Source organism: Helicoverpa armigera, chromosome 24 (assembly GCF_030705265.1).
Source record: "Helicoverpa armigera isolate CAAS_96S chromosome 24, ASM3070526v1, whole genome shotgun sequence".
NCBI classification, from domain to species: Eukaryota; Metazoa; Arthropoda; class Insecta; order Lepidoptera; family Noctuidae; genus Helicoverpa; species Helicoverpa armigera.
In genome coordinates, this window is record NC_087143.1 from 1,726,289 (window position 1) to 1,746,933 (window position 20,645).

At 37.2% G+C, this 20,645-nt stretch overlaps 1 protein-coding gene and 4 non-coding genes across 8 annotated transcripts in view; 1 reads left to right on the top strand and 4 right to left on the bottom strand.

Annotated features, from left to right (window-relative positions):
- Nucleotides 1-20,645, bottom strand: part of LOC110382398 (uncharacterized) — a 61,840-nt gene that overhangs the window by 5,520 nt on the left and 35,675 nt on the right. For 2 of the 4 annotated variants that reach the window (XM_064041307.1, XM_064041306.1), the window contains 19 exons: nucleotides 19,950-20,228; nucleotides 14,531-14,601; nucleotides 14,285-14,382; nucleotides 13,845-13,978; nucleotides 11,677-11,898; nucleotides 11,114-11,257; nucleotides 10,777-10,854; nucleotides 10,214-10,645; nucleotides 9,737-9,769; nucleotides 8,369-9,205; nucleotides 6,336-6,459; nucleotides 5,770-5,878; nucleotides 5,227-5,431; nucleotides 4,601-4,827; nucleotides 3,818-4,009; nucleotides 2,852-2,999; nucleotides 1,930-2,146; nucleotides 1,208-1,413; nucleotides 269-441 (listed from right to left, as the gene is read on the bottom strand). In XM_064041307.1, the coding sequence (XP_063897377.1) occupies nucleotides 269-441; nucleotides 1,208-1,413; nucleotides 1,930-2,146; nucleotides 2,852-2,999; nucleotides 3,818-4,009; nucleotides 4,601-4,827; nucleotides 5,227-5,431; nucleotides 5,770-5,878; nucleotides 6,336-6,459; nucleotides 8,369-9,205; nucleotides 9,737-9,769; nucleotides 10,214-10,645; nucleotides 10,777-10,854; nucleotides 11,114-11,257; nucleotides 11,677-11,898; nucleotides 13,845-13,978; nucleotides 14,285-14,382; nucleotides 14,531-14,601; nucleotides 19,950-20,097 (3,798 nt within the window). In that variant the 5' untranslated portion in view covers nucleotides 20,098-20,228. The remainder of the gene's footprint in view (nucleotides 1-268; nucleotides 442-1,207; nucleotides 1,414-1,929; nucleotides 2,147-2,851; nucleotides 3,000-3,817; nucleotides 4,010-4,600; nucleotides 4,828-5,226; nucleotides 5,432-5,769; nucleotides 5,879-6,335; nucleotides 6,460-8,368; nucleotides 9,206-9,736; nucleotides 9,770-10,213; nucleotides 10,646-10,776; nucleotides 10,855-11,113; nucleotides 11,258-11,676; nucleotides 11,899-13,844; nucleotides 13,979-14,284; nucleotides 14,383-14,530; nucleotides 14,602-19,949; nucleotides 20,229-20,645) is intronic. The other 2 variants (XM_064041308.1, XM_064041309.1) reach the window with 2 other exon arrangements.
- On the top strand, nucleotides 3,535-3,606 carry Trnag-ucc (transfer RNA glycine (anticodon UCC)). The gene has a single exon. It is a non-coding gene; the product is annotated as a tRNA-Gly (tRNA).
- On the bottom strand, nucleotides 14,423-14,495 carry Trnak-cuu (transfer RNA lysine (anticodon CUU)). The gene has a single exon. It is a non-coding gene; the product is annotated as a tRNA-Lys (tRNA).
- Trnar-ucg (transfer RNA arginine (anticodon UCG)) lies at nucleotides 15,498-15,570 on the bottom strand. Its single transcript has one exon. It is a non-coding gene; the product is annotated as a tRNA-Arg (tRNA).
- On the bottom strand, nucleotides 17,576-17,657 carry Trnas-cga (transfer RNA serine (anticodon CGA)). The gene has a single exon. It is a non-coding gene; the product is annotated as a tRNA-Ser (tRNA).

Genomic DNA, 20,645 nt, shown 5'->3' on the forward strand with positions numbered 1-20,645 from the left:
TTACTGTTACACAAGGAAGGTAAATAACAAAATGTGTCAGCTCAGTGACAAGTTTGATACTTAAAATTTAATTTAATTTCTCTTTCGAGTGATTGCTGAGAGGAAATGGAGATTTTCATAGCCGGACTTTAATACCAAGACATCTAATGCCGGGTTCGTATAAAAAGAAACGATTCTTTTGCCAATTTTGATATGGAATACTATTGTTTCTTATTTATATCTAATAATTGGGCATCATGCAGTTCACAAACTAATTTCTCCTACTAACCTTAGTCTGTTGCGCAGTGTTTCTACTGCGGTATAGTGTGCAAGCAGCCTGCAATACCGCGACCAGTATAAGGGCCGCCACACACCCCACTACCACGTATAGTTTGGTTTCAGCTAGACCGAAGAACGCACGAGCGTTGCCCATACTATCTTCTTCTGGGATATCTGTCATTACTGTGGGAAGAAAAAAAAATTAATTAATATACATATGGACCCGTAATGGGTCTTCCGAAAGACGGAGGAAGTTGTGGTCATAAGATGGTCTTATAGGGATCGATTTTTTGTCTAAGAATTCGAGAAAGAATAGCGTCGAGTACGTGTTCTGTAGGTATAATATTATCGGTTTAAGAACATATTATTTATTTTAAGAATAATTTTCCAAACAACGTCTGTAAGGTATTCAAAAGGAATTAACAAATTCACAATTTGTAAGATACACTAACAACATTTTGAACTACATATAACTTAAATAAGCACCACGTCATTCATGATTTATAAAAACAGTATTTCCCAAAAAAAAACTAGTTAAAAGACATACAAACATGTAAATTGAGAACCTCCTCCTTTTTGAGAAGTTAGCTAACATTTCGCCAGTTTTACATGGCTCACGTAGACGAAATCCCGAGAAACAGCTAGTAGGTTAAAAAAATACAATCTCATCTCAATACTGACCTCCTTGAGGCTGGAAGACCAAGAACTCGGGGTCCACATTAAGGTTCCCCACGCTGCCTTTAGCCAGCGTGTCCCTGACTGCTCGCTCCCAACGCTCCGCCTCATCAGATGTGGAGTTAGTATCCTCTAGAGCACTGGACCCCTCGTTCGAATCGAGAACATCTTTTTTGCGAAGTTAGCTAACATTTCGCCAGCTCTATATGGCTCACGTAGACGAAATCCCGGGCAACAGCTAGTTGATTCATAAAATTCAAGTTAAAATACTGACCTCCTTGAGGCTGGAAGACCAAGAACTCGGGGTCCACATTGAGGTTCCCCACGCTGCCTTTAGCGAGCGTGTCCCGCACTGCTCGCTCCCACCGCTCCGCCTCAACAGATGTGGAGTTGGTATCCTCTAGAGCACTGGACCCTTCGATGGTGTTCAAGTCGATGGATTTCAGGGTAAGGTCCGCTATTATGGCTTTGGTTTCATTTCTGTGAACACAAAGGATCACTGAGGATCGTTTCCAATATTATATCTATAACAAAACTGCTGATAGATAGGTTTTTACAAACGGCCGTTAGTGTATAACTTGGTTTTGTTAATTAAAGATTGTATTTAATAACTTTTGCTGAAAATAAATAGGTACTTGTTTCAAGAAGTTTTTTAGTGACGTTTGATTATATTTTTAGAAAGTTCCCAGGAACTTTGAACGACTATTTTCTTTTGCTAACAAAACTTGATATGCCTTTTTGTATAATTCGTGTAAAAAAATTACACGGTAGGAAGGCATAACTTGGCATCTAAAGTCCTTTTTACCTTAAACTAATATGGCCAAGCTAAGCTTTATTACAAGATACTCACTGCATAAATCCATTAACAACAATAGCTTGGTATCCCTTAATCCCTTGCAGATGTATGGCCAAGTTGTCAGTGACTTGGCGCCTATGTTCCTCGTACTCTTGGCTACCTGTCCCCTTGTATGGCCAAGTTTAATTAAAGATACTCACTGCATAAATCCATTAACAACAATAGTTTGGTATCCCTTGTTCCCTTGCAGTTGAGTGGCCAAGTTGTCAGCGACTTGGCGCCTCAGTTCTTCGTACTCTTGGCTGCCGGGTGCGGGGGCACGGAAACTGTCGCCAAGTCCCGTTATACGGATGAACATCGTGTAGGAAGACTGGCCCGGGATAATTGCTTCTGTTGTTACTTCTTCTTCAACGGGTTCTGTGTAGAAAAATATAATAATTGATGATTTCAAAGTTAAGGTGCCTTTCGCAGGCATTTTTCGGCCTCCTTTCAAGATAAATAATTTAGCTTTAGCTTTTCGATTTTTTATATCTTAACTATAAAGTCAGAATTGGTAAGTTGTATTTTTTTGGTAGTCTATTGAATTCAAGCACATTTATAGAACCACCGAAACACTTAGGGTCCGTTCAAACAGACCGGGTCGGAGAGCATCGCATTTTTCTTTTCACACAGACCGGAGCCGATCGGCAGCATTAAAGAGCATACAATCGGAGCCAAACGTCAAGAAAAAGTACGCGATCGGAGCCGGTCGGCTCCCTGTTATTATTTCACACCGAGCGCCCTCGAACATTCTTAATGACAAAAGCAGTGCACATCCAAAAATAAACTTTACTACACTCGATTTTCCTTTACTAAGTAAGTACTCGATTTTCAACGAGTTAAGAATTTGCTCTTCTCTCCGAGCCGGTCTGTCTGAACCAACCCTTAATAGATTTATTTTGTAAAGTCTAAATTATTTTATAAAAATAATACAATATTATGTTTTATCATAAAATACAATCAGCTCAAGAAAACCACATAGGGTCAAAGAAGACCTTAAAAATTTCCTTTTTTTTAATAAAATAATTACTAAAACATTTTTTTTGTAGACTGAATTATGTATAACTTATAAGTAAATCTTACCAGGCCCACAAGGCTTGATGCAGACTCTCTCATCAGTAACAATAGGAGTCTGCATGTGTTTGCTGGTCCGTTTGTTCACCGGGTCGAAACCTCCGCCGTGGGTGATGAACATCATGTAGAGGCATTGCGAGTCTGTGAAGGCTAGATCCTGTGGATGATAGAAAATGATGAGAAAAGTTAGATAACAAATAAAGTAATAGAAAAGATTTATATGTATAGTTTAAAAAATCCTTCTCTAAATGGGAAGAAGTCTGTGGCTTTCAGTGCGACAATTAAAAAAATAGGCCGAAGGTGATGGAAGAAAAAACTATGTAGCAAATGGATAAGTATACCCAAAAACACAGAAATACTTTTTTCGATTTTTTTAGAATAGAGGATCTATGTAGGTATTAAGAGGTTCCCTACAGATTTATAAATATGTATGTAGAATTGTTTTTCTTTAAGTTACCACTAAAAGTAACTATAGGTAGGTAGGGTAGGTACGTCATCGTAGGCCTGATGAAAGACGCATTTTATAGTTTCAGATTAATTCCATGAGAATATTCAATCAAGTTTTACCATAAAAGCGTATAAAATCGATGTTTAAATTCGCGATTATACTGTAGGTATCGATTTATGTTCACGTCATCATTGCCAATTGCTACAAAGACTTGTGTGCAAATATTTGAACTCATCGTACAGATGCGTCGGTGGTGTAATGGTCAGCATAGTTGCCTTCCAAGCAGTTGATCCGGGTTCGATTCCCGGCCGACGCACACTTTTAGCAAAATTTTCACAATATTTTATTCATTCAGACCATAGAGAACAAAATAATGAGACTGACTCATAATTATTTTATTTATATTTTACTTAAGTAGGTATTTTTCATCTTTTTTTACCAAACCTACATTATTATATACTGATATTATTTCTTAAAAATATATTAATTTTAAATCTAAATAAAGAAAACCAGTTTTTTTATATTACCTTCTGGTCACCAGTATTCCGTTTCCTCACAAAACTGAGGGTTGTGATGCCATCCACCATGCTGCCGGACTCCTTGGACAGATCCTGTCGCTGGTCGACCCTGGGTGCGGAGTAGCCTGACACCCAGGTGTCCATGATGAAGGGCCGGCCTGAACGGGCGTCAACCCAACCTATTATGGCGTCGGATTGAGACTGTGGGAGAAAAAGGTTCATTAATAAAGTTTGGGTGAAATGGCTCAGATACTTAAGCTATGGATTGAAATTCGATATTTTAATTATGTACCTAATCATTTATGTAAACAGTTAACACATGACCGAAGTAGAAATAACATAAAATAAAAGAAAGGTGCAAAAATATAACACAGGTAACAAAATACTTGTTTATTTAGGAAAAAATCTAACAATAGGTACCTAACTATACCTATAAAATCCCATTCCTTTTTCCTGTTTCAACATTTATCGTTTTGTTTATTTTCATGTCAAGCAATAAAATGTGGGAATGATTTTTTTTCTTGCTAGGAATAAAAGTAGGTAGTCTATATTCAGGGAATCCCCACCATTTTTTCAGACAATTTGGTTCACCAATTCTTGAGTTATGTACAACTAACATGACTTTCTTTACAAGAAGGATTGGAAAAGTACAAAGGTACTATTTCTTCTTATATTCTAGATGTGTTCTAAAACAATTTAGAGGCCACAGAGTCCGTATTGTTTTCCACTCTGGCCCAGGTTCTCCTAGCTCGCCACGTAGTCACAGCTGTTCTAGAACATTCTAGCACTCACCATCTTCTTGTTATCGCTGAAGCCGATGCCGGTCCAGTGCTTACTCTGCTTGGTAGCCAGCGTGAACCTGATAGAGTCCTTCCCCCGCTTGAGGCCGAGGTACTCCCACGAGGCTACGTAGTCACAGCTGTTGTTGGCAGGGTTGCAGTTGGCCGGGAGACGCCATTGGCCTCCACATTTGTCCGGGAGAGGGAGAATGCCGCCTGAGATCGATACTTTTGTTTCTTCTGTAATGGAGAAGAGGTTGGAGTAAGAATAGGTTACTTGATACAATGACAGTAATGGGCAATTCGTCGACTATCTTCAAGAAAGATTTGGAGGTATATTATGTATCTGAAAAAACTATCCTTGGTAGGTATTTATATTATTTAAGGGAAGGGTCTACTCCTCCCAAGGAACTGAAAGGCTGCAAATGGATTCATTGGAAATAATTTAAGTCAAGTTAGACTACATTGTACTCTGGTTGGTAATACCCAATCAAACAGGTAAGTATTGTATATTATGTAACAAACATGATCCCTAAAGCACCTAGGTACATAACAACCAGAAAGGATTCTTCTCAAATCCAATTACACCCCAGTGTTTCTTCCCTTCCAAAAAGTTTACATACCAAAGAAGGCACTCACCAAAGAAGTTAATACTGGCCACTCCTCTCTGTCCGCCATGGCCGTGGTATTTAAGCTCATCAGGGCGGTAGAAGTCGCCAGTGGCGGCCGGGCCGCGCTCCAGGCCGGAGGGGGGCGAGTGCGCGTAGTGCCCCGGCTCCTGACCACGCGCCCAGATGACGTGCATCGCGTCGTCTACTATCGCGTGGTCGGTGGGCTCCTTGGCCTAGAATTTTAAAAGCGGTAAAGAGAGATGAGAAACGATAAAAAAAAATATTAGAGATTGTAAGTTAGGAAGTTTAGCATAACTACAATTAGAAGCTCAAAGATCATCAAAAATATGGCCCATAGGATAGAGTTACAAAATCTTGAACCTGTCTGAACTGGAAAAAGATGGGGGAGGTCTTATTAGAGAATGTATATAGACTATTACGCGGACAATCTACAAATAAGACTAGATCTGTTTTACACATGAAGAATTTGCGATTTTCTTCAGTCGGGTTAAGTATCCAGAATTACACTATAATAACTGACCAGAAAGCTATTCATTACATGAGATCTTACCTTAATCTTCTTCCTAAACATGATGGTGGTGACTCCATTCTCTTCGTATCCGGACGCTGCGGTGATATCATCGTGACCGCCCCAGAATGTATCCACTCGGGGAGTCGACCTGAAATTACGAAAATAAACCGGAATTAGTAGGTATCGTTAGAATAAGAAAAAGAAACTCAATCAACCACATATGTCTCAACATCTGGCCTATCCTCTCAACTATGTTGGAGTCGAATGAGCTGTAGTTAGGATCAGTGTTTTACCGGGAGCAACTCCAACTATCTAACCTCCTCAACCCAATTACCCAGTCAACAAGATACCCTTTGGTAAGACCGGTTGTCAGACCTACTGGCTGCCGACTATCCGTGACGACTGCCAAATATTTACCTATGCCTTATGATGAATCAATCCGCGGCTTTGACTTAGCCACGGGCTCTTAAAAATAATCTCTTTACAATTAATCATGTTTTTACATCTTTCTTTTTGGTCTTTTTACAAAACACATGCCTAAGATTTTCTCTGATTCTAAACTGACTTGCCACAACTCCCAAAAAGTTTTCACAAATAAATCTCACCTGTCTCTAGTATAGTAATCCAGTACTCTATGGTAGTTGCCCTTAGCGGTTCCTATGACGATGTCGGTGCAATCCATGGGGTTGAAGTCAAACTTAGGTACGTACTCGTGCTCGGGGAAATAGCCTGAAATGTTTCAATCTTTGTTTTAGACACAAGCCTTGGTGATATTTCGAGTTTTAATAAACCTGCAAAAAACCTGATCTTTAAATCTATGTTTTTTAAGACAAAGAGTATCGAGTAGGTATAGTTTGAGCAAAAACTTTCTTAACAAGACTAGGTGCACAGTTCAGAGTGATTTGTGCAACTACTTGTGAAAATACATTGATGACAATATTAGTTACTTAATATTTTCTAAACATCGTTCTGTTACTTTCGATCTGAATAAGATTTTGAGATGCACTAAATATAAAAACGTCGTGGTGGCCTAGTGGGCAAAGAACCAACCTCTCGAGTATGAGGGCGGGGGTTCGAATCCAGGTCAGGCAAGTACCAATGCAACTTTTCTAAGTTTGTATGTACTTTCTAAGTATATCTTAGACACCAATGGCTGATAAAAAGGTGAAGGAAAACATCTTGAGGAAACCTGGACTATATAGTCTGAAATCACCAACCCGCATTGAGCAAGCGTGGTGATTAATGCTCAATCCTTCTCCGTGTGAGAGGAGGCCTGTGCCCAGCAGTGGGACGATAAATAGGCTGTAACTAACTAAATATAAACATCTACATCTACACAAACAAACTACAACATCGACTTAGTCAGACAATCTTATCCACAATCAATCTTATATACCAACTAACGGAAAAAAACTATTTTCCCTTCACAACTGGGTAAAAATCTCTGAATGTCTATTCGGCCCCCAACCTCTTACCATTGACGGATTTCACCTATAACCTTATGTTAACATAGAGTGTATTGTTAACCTTATATGTACAAAAACACCACAGATTATTTATTAAATCACAATTTACAGGTTTCAAATTAAAGAAACAAGACAGTTATTAAGAAACAGGTAATTAGGTACAATAGAATACGGCCAGTTTCACCTCCTAATATAACCAATGGTTTAAATAATCATCCAAATCTATGGAATTAATAATGACGTACATAAACCACTTATGTACTGGTTTAAAGAATAATTTTGAATGGTGAAACAGGCCTTTAAATTATACAAAAAGATTCCTTGATACCTGGACCTAAAGTTAAAGAGAAAAGACACAGAAAAGATAAAAGAAAATCAGTTGAAAATCAATTTTAATTTGTTATGGGAATGAGGAAAGGGATAAAGTGGCACCCAAAAGCCCAGCTAAGCTTAGAAATATTAAAGCAGAAATTATAAGTTTAATTTCTAAACATGCAAGATATATGTATAAAGGTGATAGTAACATGCAAGTTGAAGATTAAATTACAAAAGTTATTTGAAAATATCATAAAGAGCATGTAAATAAGAGATTAGGTAAATACACAGGTAGATGACTTTTATTTATTTTTAAATTATAATATTTTGTTTGTGATTTCAAAATCAGACAACTAACTTATGATATTGTTAGAGACGGAATGTATTTTTCTCATTTTCATGCCCTTAAAAATATTATTTAAGTAAGCACATATCCATACTAGTCTCTCGCTTTAAATTATTTACATACCAAAATCATATCCAGAAGAAAGCATAAATGTTATAAGTACCTACACAATTATATTATTTATAACATAATTATTGACAAGTGCTGCAAATTGCTATACAAATACATCTATTTTATATACATTATACATTCATTGGTATTGACATCTTAATTTATTAAAATTACACAACAATCTTAATATATTGGTATTTAGGTAATAATATTATTGGTATTTCTGTCCAATATATTTAAATCGCGATTTGATTGACTTTTTAAAGATGTTTTATTACAAAAGCCTTAAAACTTACTTTTAAAGACTTAAAAATACCAAATAGTTTATTTTCTATAATAAATGATGAGATGAAATCAATACCAACAAAAGTATAAGCTAGTGCAAAGCATGTGGCGTTACCTGCTTCATCTTTAAGTCCCTTCACTAGCAATGTCTCGGGTTCCAATGCTGCGGTAGGTTCGGGACTCGGTTCAGGGACCGATTTTGGTTCGGGAGTCGGTTCGGGGTTAGAATTCGGTTCGGAAGTCGGTTCGGGGTGAGAATTCGGTTGGGGTGTCGGTTCGGGGTGAGAACCAGGTTCAGGAGTCGGTTCGGGGTGAGAAGAAGGCTCAGGTCTTGGTTCAGGAGAAGGTTCTGGTTTTGGTTCTGGTTCGGAAGTCGGCTCAGGAGCCGGTTCAGGATGGGAACTTGGTTCTGCGGTAGGTTCAGGATGAGATGTTGGTTCTGCAGTTGGTTCGGGGTGAGAACTTGGCTCTGCAGTTGGTTCGGGATGAGAACTAGGTTCAGCAGTTGGTTCGGGGTGAGATGTTGGTTCTGCAGTTGGTTCGGGATGAGAACTTGGTTCAGCAGTCGGTTCGGGATGAGAATTCGGTTCAGGACTGGGTTCAGGTTCGCTAGTAGGTTCTGGTTCAGGTTCCGGTACCGAAGTCGGTTCAGGCTCCGAAGTCGGTTCCGGTTCCGAGGTCGGTTCGGGACTGGGTTCAGGTACAGTAGTAGGTTCAGGACTGGGTTCAGGAACACTCGTAGGTTCAGGACTGGGTTCAGGAGTCGACGTAGGTCCAGCTAACTGTTTAGACTTTGGTTTGAACTTTGGTTTAGTTGTAACTTTTGGTTTGGGTTCCGCACTGGGTTCGGGACTGGGTTCCGGTTCGGAACTGGGTTCAGGGGAAGCTGTGGGTTCTGTAGTGGGTACAACAGAGTGATTATGGGATACAATGGATTTCGTAGTGTCCGAATCTGTAAAAATAATTGATCATGCAGCATCATATATACATTTCAGCTTATTTTGTCGCTACCTGATAGGTTCAATCAATGTAGAAAATAATCTTTGTTGAAATTTTACATTAATTTATACTAAACAGTAGTAAAAATAAAGAACATTGGAGTAACGTTAAGTAAGTACATTTGTTTATAGTGAAAATTGCAATATTGTACAGCAATGGACAGAACGTGCATTTTTTAGCAATAAATGGATGAAGAATTTTATCGTAGTTTAGTTTTTTTATATCCTGTACAAGATAGATAGTACATTCAGACATATTTTACAGCTTTCAAATTATTATTTTATTTCGAAGTATTTTTTTTCTTTTTCTCCATTATCGGGCAGCGTCAAAACAAAATCATAGAGTATCGCAGTTAGTATATGCCGTATATTTACTAATATTATAATAATTCTATGTGCAGTGTTGCATGTTGCGTGGCTGTCGCATTGTAGCGTTGTGTTATGTGTGGTGCAGTAGTTTAGAAGTTAGTAAAGTTATAACTTACCAGTGGTGTTTGCTACTGCTCGCTTTTTACGACCTGAAAATAAACATAAGTTAAAACAAACTCAAAAGCAAAGATTTACATAAAAAGTTGTAAGTAAGTCTTCAATTAAATAAAAGACCTCCTACTACTTGAAAAACCATTACTAATTTATGCTTATTGTAAGAAGTTAAGCCGGCTTTACACTATGGGATATAATATTTTATCGCTCGTCATACATTTCTCTCTGTGCTATACTATGGGATATAATATATTACATCCCACACTATAAATATTTTTGCAAATTTATCACGAGCGATAAAATATTATGTCTCAGGATGTAATATATATTATATCCCATAGTGAAATGGCTTTAGAATCTTTATGTAGAAACTGCAAGATTTCATACATAATGCATTTTTTACATTATTTTTTTCTAATATTCAATGTTAATATTCTTGTACTAAATAATATTCAAAAATAAGATAAAATATAACTAACCTTTAGAACTAGACACTTTATAAGACACACTAGTCTTCACGGTAACATCATTGCCAAGATTCTTGAAATCAAATCCATCAAGTGAGTGCATAGCAACTCTCTTATTCCTATTATCACTCTCTGTCACTTTCGTTGGTTCGGGCTCCGGGCTCGGTTCTGGTTCCGGGCTCGGCTCTGGTTCGGGGCTCGGTTCGGGCTCAGCACTCGGTTCAGGAGTAGCATTAGGCTCCGGTTCGGCAGTCGGCTCTGGTACACTGCTGGGTTCAGCTTTCGGTTCCGGTTCGGAAGTCGGTTCCGGACTGGGTTCTGGTTTTGACTTCGGTTCGGGCTCTGCTTTCGGTTCTGGTTCGGCCTTTGGTTCAGGCTCCGCTTTCGGTTCTGGTTCCGCTTTCGGTTCTGGTTGCGGTAGAGGTTCGGTTTTTTGTGTGGTTACTGCAATGAATGAAAGATATTTTCATTTCTTTTTCATTTAATGAAAATCAACAAAAGTATTTATTATCCATGTGTAGGACTGTTAGGTATTTGTATAACTGTTTCGAGATTGTAACGAATATATATTTTACCTTTAGCATCAAGAGGGGGTCCTAACACTGGGAAGTTCTTGCACTGCTTGGTCAAACCGCTCGGCCGCCAACCCACAGCTGAAATCATGAAAAATCATTCATAAATATACACCTTACATTTGACCGCGTTAGAAAAGGTATCTAACAAAGGCATGTAATCTTATCTATGTAGGTAACCTTATGTTATTTAAGATATAGTCTTGACTAGTAAGTACCTAATAAAATTTTCTTAAGTTGGACCAATACTTTACGCCGAAAAAACCAAAACCTTCTGTCACTGTCTTTTTCTGTCAACCTTGTGTACTAATATTGGTTATTTCAATACGTCGTCACATACCTGCATAAGAAGTGCCGTTGACCATCATGATGACCTCGATCTCTGCGTCCTCCTTCAGTATGCGCCAGTACAAGTTGAACTGCTTCGACAGCTCGCGCTTGCTGTACAGTCCAAGGTTCACCTTCTTGTCTTTCCATGGTGCCTCTGTAATAATTAACGAATAATTTGATAATTTTGACCAATTGTACTGTATTTGAATGCCGTGCCAGAAACTAAACTAAATATATAAAAATTTCGCTTTATCTTTCAAACGTCTTCTGTAACTAAACACACCTAATGTAAAATATACCCTCACATATTTGCATTTCGAGTTGGTTTTTAAATAAATAAATAAAAATAATTAAGATATCAGATATTTGATACCCAGTCTTTCCAAGTAGCGTGTATATTTCCCTGGTACCTGGGTTGAGGAGATCAGAGATAGGCAGTCAATCCATGTCCAACACTGGTAGATACTCAGTCGATCTATCTATGTAGTTAGATTAGCCCGAAAGCGTATACAGCATGTTGAGAAAAAACTAAGCAGATGGAAAGTAAATACCATCCATTTAATTAATACTCACTCTTATTACATCCCTTCCCATAGAACCCATAGGGACAGTAACACATCTTAGTCGGTGACTCAGTCGCGTTAACGTCAATGCATTTGCCTCTCAACCCACAGTCGTTATCCTCCGAGCATTCGTCGCTGAACTGACAGCGGGGGCCTGAGTACATCTTGTTGCATTTGCATCGGCCGAGGATGTAGAAGCCGTGGCCGGAACATGTCTCGTGGTATTCTTTGCCTGGAAAGCAGATATTTAAGGCTATTAGGTGAAGTTTGGAGGTGGGAAAATTTGTGGCTAGGGTTGCTATTAAGATAATCTGTGCTATGGCGTAGTATTAAATTAATTATTTAGTATTTATAGAAAAGTATTCTTTGGTTCAGTAGACCACACAATTTACAGCTAGAGGGTAATTGATGGTACCGCAGATAAAATTTTATTATTACATAGCTCAATATTGTGGTTAGTATTAAAATTTCCTACCTAGTTATAATTAGAATGATGTAAAATTTATACTTAATCGTTTTCCAAGATAATCAATAAAATAAATACAAAATGTAAAATATCGACATCAAACACTTTCTCTCACTGTTGCGAGTGTTACTGACAAATTAATTAACACCAGGAAACTAAAGCTATATTAGCTATAAACAAACAAGTTGTCTCAAGCTGTTACTTCCACAAATCAGCCTTGTCAATCAAACGAAACAAACATTGATATCCGACTATCTAATATTGTAATTAGATGTACATACAATCAACATTCCGATGGCTGTTCTAATTCAATGCAGACGGAGCATTCAATCAGATGGCGTTAATGGGAATACCTTGCAAAATATGTGGACAAGGTCGGACATAGATATCAAAGGATTTGTTGATAGGTATCTATTGATATTTTTTTAATTTTATAGTCATTATGGACACAAGAGGTACCTGGATTAATTTTACTTAAAATAAATTATCTGTTTGAAGCTTTTAAACCTTAAGAATCCTTATTAAAATACTGTTTGTATATTAATTCAGATGACATACAACTTATACTTTTGCAATTAATCAACAAATAAAATGTTATAAAAACTACAGAAACAGCTAGTAGCAAAAAGTTTTGTCCCACTATTATATGTATAGGTACACCGTTTGCGTCACATGAATGAATATTTAACACATATTATTTTATATCAAACTTAAACAATTTATCATCTATATGTCTGTCACATCGCAACACTTGCTACGAAATCATAAACTTATTAATATGTATATGCTAATACACATATTAAAAATACATGTCTATCTAAGCGGTTGGCATCCGAACAATTTGCTAACTGAGTCAAGGTAAACTTGCTTACACTTAAATATACGAAGCTTAATTAGAATTCAGATAATTCTGTTGTTGTTTTGACAGATGAGATATATCAGGGCAGAATGTATTTATTTAAATTTTAATGCAAGCTCGTTCATTACAATTAGGACCGTAGTTATATAAGTAGGTATACATACCTCAAAAGTTTATCTTACAATACATTGTAAGATAAACTTTTTGCCACCAGCAGTTTTGGACTTAAATCATACTATATGAAACGAGATAATAATATGTTAGTCCTGAGATTAATGGCTGATTTACATTGAGTCAGTAACTGACGTCAGTCCACTGACAAGTCAGTGCTGACCCGGCACTGCAATCGTGTAAATTGATTTGAAGTCAGTACAGTGACTGTAATGGCTGATTTACATTGAGTCAGTAACTGACGTCAGTCTACTGACAAGTCAGTGCTGACCCGGCACTGCCATCGTGTAAATTGATTTGAAGTCAGTACAGTACTACTGACGAAACACTGATACTACACTGACTTCGTGTAAATAGCACGCGTCAGTTTTCGGCGCCTACACTGACGTCAGTTACTGACTCAATGTAAATCAGCCTTTAAGGCGGGACATATAATTAGTAATAAGGGTTGGACCACATCTGGCAACACGGAATCGCCGAAAGCATAATGCGATAGCACTCGGCGGAATCCTCCAGGCGATCGCCATCACTTAATCTGTCTCGGTCTAGCGAGAATGACAGTTCTAAGCGACAGAAAGAGAAAGGGCGACGGAAAAAGGCGATTCCGTGCTGCCAGATGTGGTCCAACTCTTAGGTTCTTGAGACCAATGTGGTGTATTTTACACTATAGTGATGTACTCACGTGGCAATATATCGATGTCGGAGCAGGACCAGAAGCGATAGTTACTACCCCACTCCCCCGCCTCGCGTTGCAGTTGTAAAGTGCAGTTTTCGCAAGTGAAGTCACTGGGTAGGCGTACCTCGTACTTTTGGGCGCTGAAATTTTTATGTGTAAGCTTTAGTTAAGTACTTATCACATATCTATTGTTTAACAATAAATTTAAAATGCAATACGGTCATATTTTTGATAATTTACATATATGAGTATGATATAGGTACTAATTAGGGTGTTGTGGATTAGTTCCGAAATGAAATTCCTTATGGTATAGTCGCAAAATGACCAATTTAAAATTTAACTATGCTATGATCTCTTCCTATTAAATATGCTATGATTGACCAATACCTACTTAAAATTCACGAAAAACAGAATAAACAATTGTACAAAAAAAATTATTTACTTACGTAACATCATCTCGAACAAACTCAGTGCCACCTGCTCTTGGCGTCAAATCCAGTAGAGGTCTTTCCAAATCATCTAAAATTCGCAAACTGAAGCCTCCCTGAAAATTAAATATAAAAAATATGAACAAAAAGAGATTGCGCCCAACGTGGGGCTCGAACCCACGACCCTGAGATTAAGAGTCTCATGCTCTACCGACTGAGCTAGCCGGGCTTGTGATAACATGGTTAAAAGTACGTATCACTTACTCGGTGCGCATATGCTAAATGCCAATGAACTGTGAACGTTGATCCAGCTAGAAATGATGTTTTCAATGATCCTGAAACAAAAGAGAAATAGCAATTAAAGCACGCACACTTCAAATGACTCATGAATTTTTAACAGAGTAAAATAATTAATGTTGAACTTTTTAATTCATGATTACACAATTAAAAAAATCTACATCAACTCCCAAAGAAATACACTAACAAAACCTAAAAAACAAATTTTCGTCATTTATCAAACAGCGCCATCTAGTATCAAGTAGCGGAACTGCTTAAGAAACGTAATTTGCATAGTTGTTACGCAACGAAAGATAGATGTCGCAACTGGTTTGAAACGTAACATTCCGGTATCGGCTTCGCTATCGCTGTGGGAACGAGTTTTAAATCTCGATAAGTTTTTTTTATTACATAAACAAGTTCTCTAATTAATTGAGTACTCTTTGCATAATGTTTGATGAAATGGTGGAAACTGTAGTAGCTAGCTATTGAATATGATGTAAATCGCATGGGTGATCAAACCTTTTTGCTGTTAGTCAAAAGTTACAGATCTCTGTAGCGTCAATAGATAGGTACCAATTTTTACGTTCTTCAAATTGTTCAAGTTGCATTAATTCTAACTCGTTTAATTTATTTAAAAATGATTAGGTAATCAAATAATATTGAATCGAAGTAAGATACAAAAAAAAAAATATTAAGTACCTACTAAATAAACGATTAATTGAATTCATTCCTATTTTGCGGTAGTCAATTTACAGTAATTTCGTAGGTATAGCTATATAAATTAAACGACATAACATACCTACCACGAAAAAATACCTACATTAATTAATTACTTAATGCTAAAAAAATGCACTAATTAAGCAAATCATTCCCTCATTATTTACATTTAAAACTGCCAATGACATTGGAAAATGACCTTGATGACTATTTTAAACACCCACAAAAAGCCTATCGACCGTGACAGGACTCGAACCTGCAATCTTCGGATCCGAAGTCCGACGCCTTATCCATTAGGCCACACGGTCCCATGAAGTGCGAGGTCGTACGAGAGGCTAGCTTCTAAAGTTATGCGTGCGCAGAAAAATATGCGACCTATTTGGTTCATGCAAAGCGTTTAGGCCGAAGCATACAGGACTGGTTTTTTTACGGACGAGATAAAATATCGTTTCACACAAAACTAGCGGCCTCATATAAATAAAGCCGCTTGGCTACTTAGGAATGAAGAACCGTTCGACCAATTTTGAGCAAACTTCATATACTACTATGTAAGTGAACCATCTACTTAATAGTCCTAAATAAACCCTAAGTACTTGGCATTAACTCTTATATACCTACACAGGGTGAAAAATAAAACAATCGCATGAAAGAAGTTTTCAGATTGGTTTAGTAGGTTCGTAGCCTGAACCTACATACAAATAAACAAAACAATATTTCCTCTTTATTATATTAGTATTTATAGATAGTGGTGTGGCTACATACGATATGTATATTAATGTGTACCTACTAATATTCAGCTATCCAAGCTATGTGAAAGAAAACTAAATCTTGGAACAGCCAGGCTTAAAAGAAAGGGCTTACGTAACTATTAAATTGATGCACAATTGGTAACAAAAAACAATTGGAATTCTTAAACTCTTTACTATTGAGTAAGCGATCTAATCAATCAGTGCTGTTTTGGTTAATTTAAACACCACATTGTTTTAAATTCTCCAAATATTAGATGGACGAACTCAAGACTACACACAAAACAAAAAACGAGCTAGGTATAAAATGAGTGAAACCACAGAAAACTGTAAAACTAACATGATAAGTTGCTTTGGTCCAAAACTAGGTTACAGGGAGACACTAGAAACAACAAATAAAATAAACTCGGTACAGAAGGTCAGATTGATTATGTACTAAATAGTTACTAACACAGGACTTTTGACACATTTCAGTTAAACAAATCGTGATCGGAGGATAAAGAAAGACGAAGGAAATTAATGCTGCTCAGTCATAACCATAACTTCATAGATGCACAAATACATAAGAGCCAAAAATCAAAATGTTTATCTGGTATATGGTTCCAAAGTTAGTTACTTTTACAGTTATAGCCTCTTTATCGTCCCATACTGATGGGCTGCGGCCTCCTCTCACACGGAGAAGGACTGACTGAGCATTAAACACCATGCTTGCTCTATGGTTGGTGGTTTCAGACTATATCGTCCAAAGTTAGGAAGGTTCAAAAATACAACGAGGAAAGGTAACTAGGGCGGGGGTAAGTAGTCCGTGACCAAAGGTAAGGATATAGGTTGAAATAAGTTTTGAGTTTTCAAGAAGAATATTGATTTCCTTCTGCAGATTAAGGACAACAGAACATACAAAAAAAATATAGTCGAATTGAGAACCTCCGCTTTTTGGGAAGTCGGTTGAAAATGAAATAAATTAACCATTGTGAAGGAATTCTGAAGATGATCATCTCCATATTGACGTCATATATTTTTCAAAATGTCAATTTCTTAAGTTTCATCACTGAACATTCCTTCTAAATATCATTGAGAATATATTTAGGATTTATGCAATTTCGAAATGAGGAAAAGACTAGGAAATTGACTCGAAATTGAGCAGATAATGAAATAGTTTAGATTTTGATACCATTACTAAATGGATGGATTGCTTATATCAGTGAAGATGGAATGTATAAAGAAATGTCGTCTGGTGAAGAAATATGCGCAAGAGAATTAACCAATAGGAATGAAACTACTGATGTGGTGGAAGTAGAAATTAAAAATACAGGTCATGAAGAGATGTTAGATTAGATTGCTTGAGACTTGAATTCAAAATTTTTATGTAAGTAGCTTTATGAGATTTAAATAAAAATTACAAGAAGTCGTGATTTAATAAAAGAGAGGTTAAAATCGTATAATATTTAAGATGCCTATTTAATAATTGATGTGCCTTTGGAAAATAAGCAAACAAAAGTGAGAAAACAAGAAAAAGGAAAAGTGTTGAAGAAACAATCGCAATGAGGTAAACAGACGCAAAAAGATTCGCAGCCGGTAGGATTCGAACCTACGCTCCCAGAGGGAATCTGATTTCGAGTCAGACGCCTTAACCACTCGGCCACGACTGCTTGCGTAAGAAGTTCGAAATTACCGTTCAGGCTCCCCACGTGTAATTTAGAGATTCAAGGTACCATAGACCGCATTTTTAACAAAGTGGCTCCAAAAAGTTTGGTATAGCATTTGTAAAAAAACTAATTCAAGTTTTTCCAACCCTTTTGTATTTTTTATGCTAATACTTAATTAAGTAGTTCACCAGAAGCTTATACCAAAAAAGTACCAAATACTATGAAGACAAGTTGTCTTCATAGTATTTGTCTTAGACAACATGAGCTCACTTACCAAAGCTAACGAAAGCTTCTACAATATAAATCATCAACACAAAACTAAGAAGTTTTTAAGAGAACAGAACAAGGACGACCTTGTCGCATTTGCATTTCCCATCTTGGTCGTGACCACGCTCAGTGACTCACAGTTTATACATAGTACTCACCTATAAAATAATATAATCGACACCATAGTATAGTAGGTACATTATATAGGTGTATCTATGAACATGATAATCATTGTGGAACCAGTATATTATTTGATCACGAATTCACAGCATCGCGATTAAAATTCCTTGGCGTTAAATTGCGATCGAGATGATTCTAATATGACGATTTAAGTATGTAATACAGATAGTTCAATTAAAGTTGTTTGTCCTAAACTTAGGCAAGGAAAAATGTTATTTTCTGCAACAACAAAATCATCAGTCAAACAACAAGCAATAAAAGCCTTTTCAGCCAAAGCCGGTCCTGGTTTCGGAAATTTTCGAAAAAGTTGATCACAAAAGGCTAAAAAAGGACCGTGGGATGAAGGATGTTAAGGACGACAAAGTCGGTTTTTATCTTATAATGCCAAATGCCAATGGGATGAATTGTAGATTTCAGACAAAAAACAACACTTTGACCATAACTGAGAAAACACAAGCCGACTTGTAATTTGATATGAAAATTGACAGCTCACAATTAAAGTTAATGTAGTGTTGATTGCTTGACTACTCAAATGGCAGGCCTAGTGAATAATATTGTAAACACACTTAATACTCTATAATCTTTTATGACAACGGCCTAGATAATGTTGGCAGGACTTGTCGTAGATACTGTGGCTATTTGATGACTTACGAGGTCATAATTAGCTGAAACTGTTGGTTAATTACGCAAAAGTAGGCAGCTGGATTAGCTGTGTGAAATCTACATAATATGTATCGGGATTTGATCTTTAGGAACCAAAGATGGAGAGAAGACAGTATGTACTGTACATGTTTCAGTTTCGGTGAAACAAAGTTAAACTAAGGATCAGGTACCATGAGTGACACACGAATGAAGAGATGCATTTTGTCAAAAAGTGGACTTACTTAAAAGTGGAGTTAAATAATATAATCATTGTGATCGAAAGAAAGAAGAAACAACAAAAGACAAACATAAATCAAGGGGGGAAATGTTTATAGAAAATATAGACTTTGTGTCAAATAAATTATTATTTAAAAAGAGTAACCACGGGTCTTCTTGCCCGTTCTTCTTCATAGGAAGCTACTTTTGGAATGGGCAACTAGAATCAAACTTAGTTATATTTTAGACGTTCATAAGTGTTTTTAAAAGGCTAAATGAAATAAATGATTTGATTTGATTTGAAATTGGTCCAGTTCAACTGGATCTTCAACTTCATATAATATTCAGTCCACTAAATCATCATCACAAGATTCGCTCTATGTATCTCTTTTACAATGATAGAATCATAAAACATGCTACTCATTTCAAAGAATGTAAGCTAATAAGTAAGACTTTTCATACAACCTACCGCAATAAGTATAACATTACAGCACGCGGGTACGCAACAATGTAGGATGACTCACCGAGGTCAACGACCCCGAGGTCAGCTGTTTGTAAACAGATTGGTCTGAAATTTCGGCCTGACTAGACCGTGTGTCTAATTCAGTCATCACGGTTGAGACATGCTGTCTGAGAGAGTTTGTGTTCATTTTGTTTTGGTAGGTACCTAGCTTGTTATCATTTGCCTAGCCGTTTCCTAACTATGTTTGGGGTCGGGTTCCAGTGGAGCGACTGACTATCTGACCTCCTCCACCCTGGCCATTTGTAAGAGAGTTAGGTACTTAGTTTAATAGCACTAGAGGTAAGATAGAAAGATGCTTCTTGGGAAACACTGGTGCATAAAGTTAGACTGAAAGCCCGACCCAACACAGTTGAGAAAGGCCCAAGCAAAGCAGACGATGATTATGTATATCTTCATTTGTAGGTAGTAATCCTAGAACAACCGACTTTTACTAAACTTTCAGAAACAAATAGCAAAGTTATTCTTACCTTTTGGCATTCCACATGGTGGCTTCGTTCTAGAATTATCCAGAAAATCCAAGTCGTACCTCCTTGCAGGAGGGAAGGTTAGGGCCACATGTCCATACACACACACACAACTGCACAACACCAACACAGCACTTATTAACGACGCCATCTTGCTTTTACACTCACACTATTGTACCTTCATCACTTTTGAATTTAGAACGTTCTAATCATGGTTGTTGTGTTTCTTCTTCTAATTTGTCATTTTGTTTGATGTCACTGTCACTGGCTTGTTGTGATTATCTGTAACAAAAGAAAATAATGGATTAGTTCATTTGTTTTTGCAGTGTTATTCTTATTTCAAACCTGAACATCATTGTTCTTTTTTGACAGAAATGGCCGAACAATCAGGGAATCGGGAGAGTCATACTTTAGTTGAAGGTAGAATTGTTTTGCTTTCGTTATTCTTCCAACTTCGAGTACCTTCATAGCTTAAGCAATTAAGCCCCACACATCCACCATTGAGAAGTTAATAGCCCTCGCAGATGCGTCAAACAATACGTAGGATGTGAGCTCAAGGAAACCACCAGGCACTTCTATTGTGTAGACGCTGGCAGCCAACCGTGACTGCCTTCTAAACGCCTGTATGCGCTAATTATGTTACATGTAGGTACGGTAAGCAAGGGGTAAGGTGGAGCCATCGATGAAATCAAGATGAGA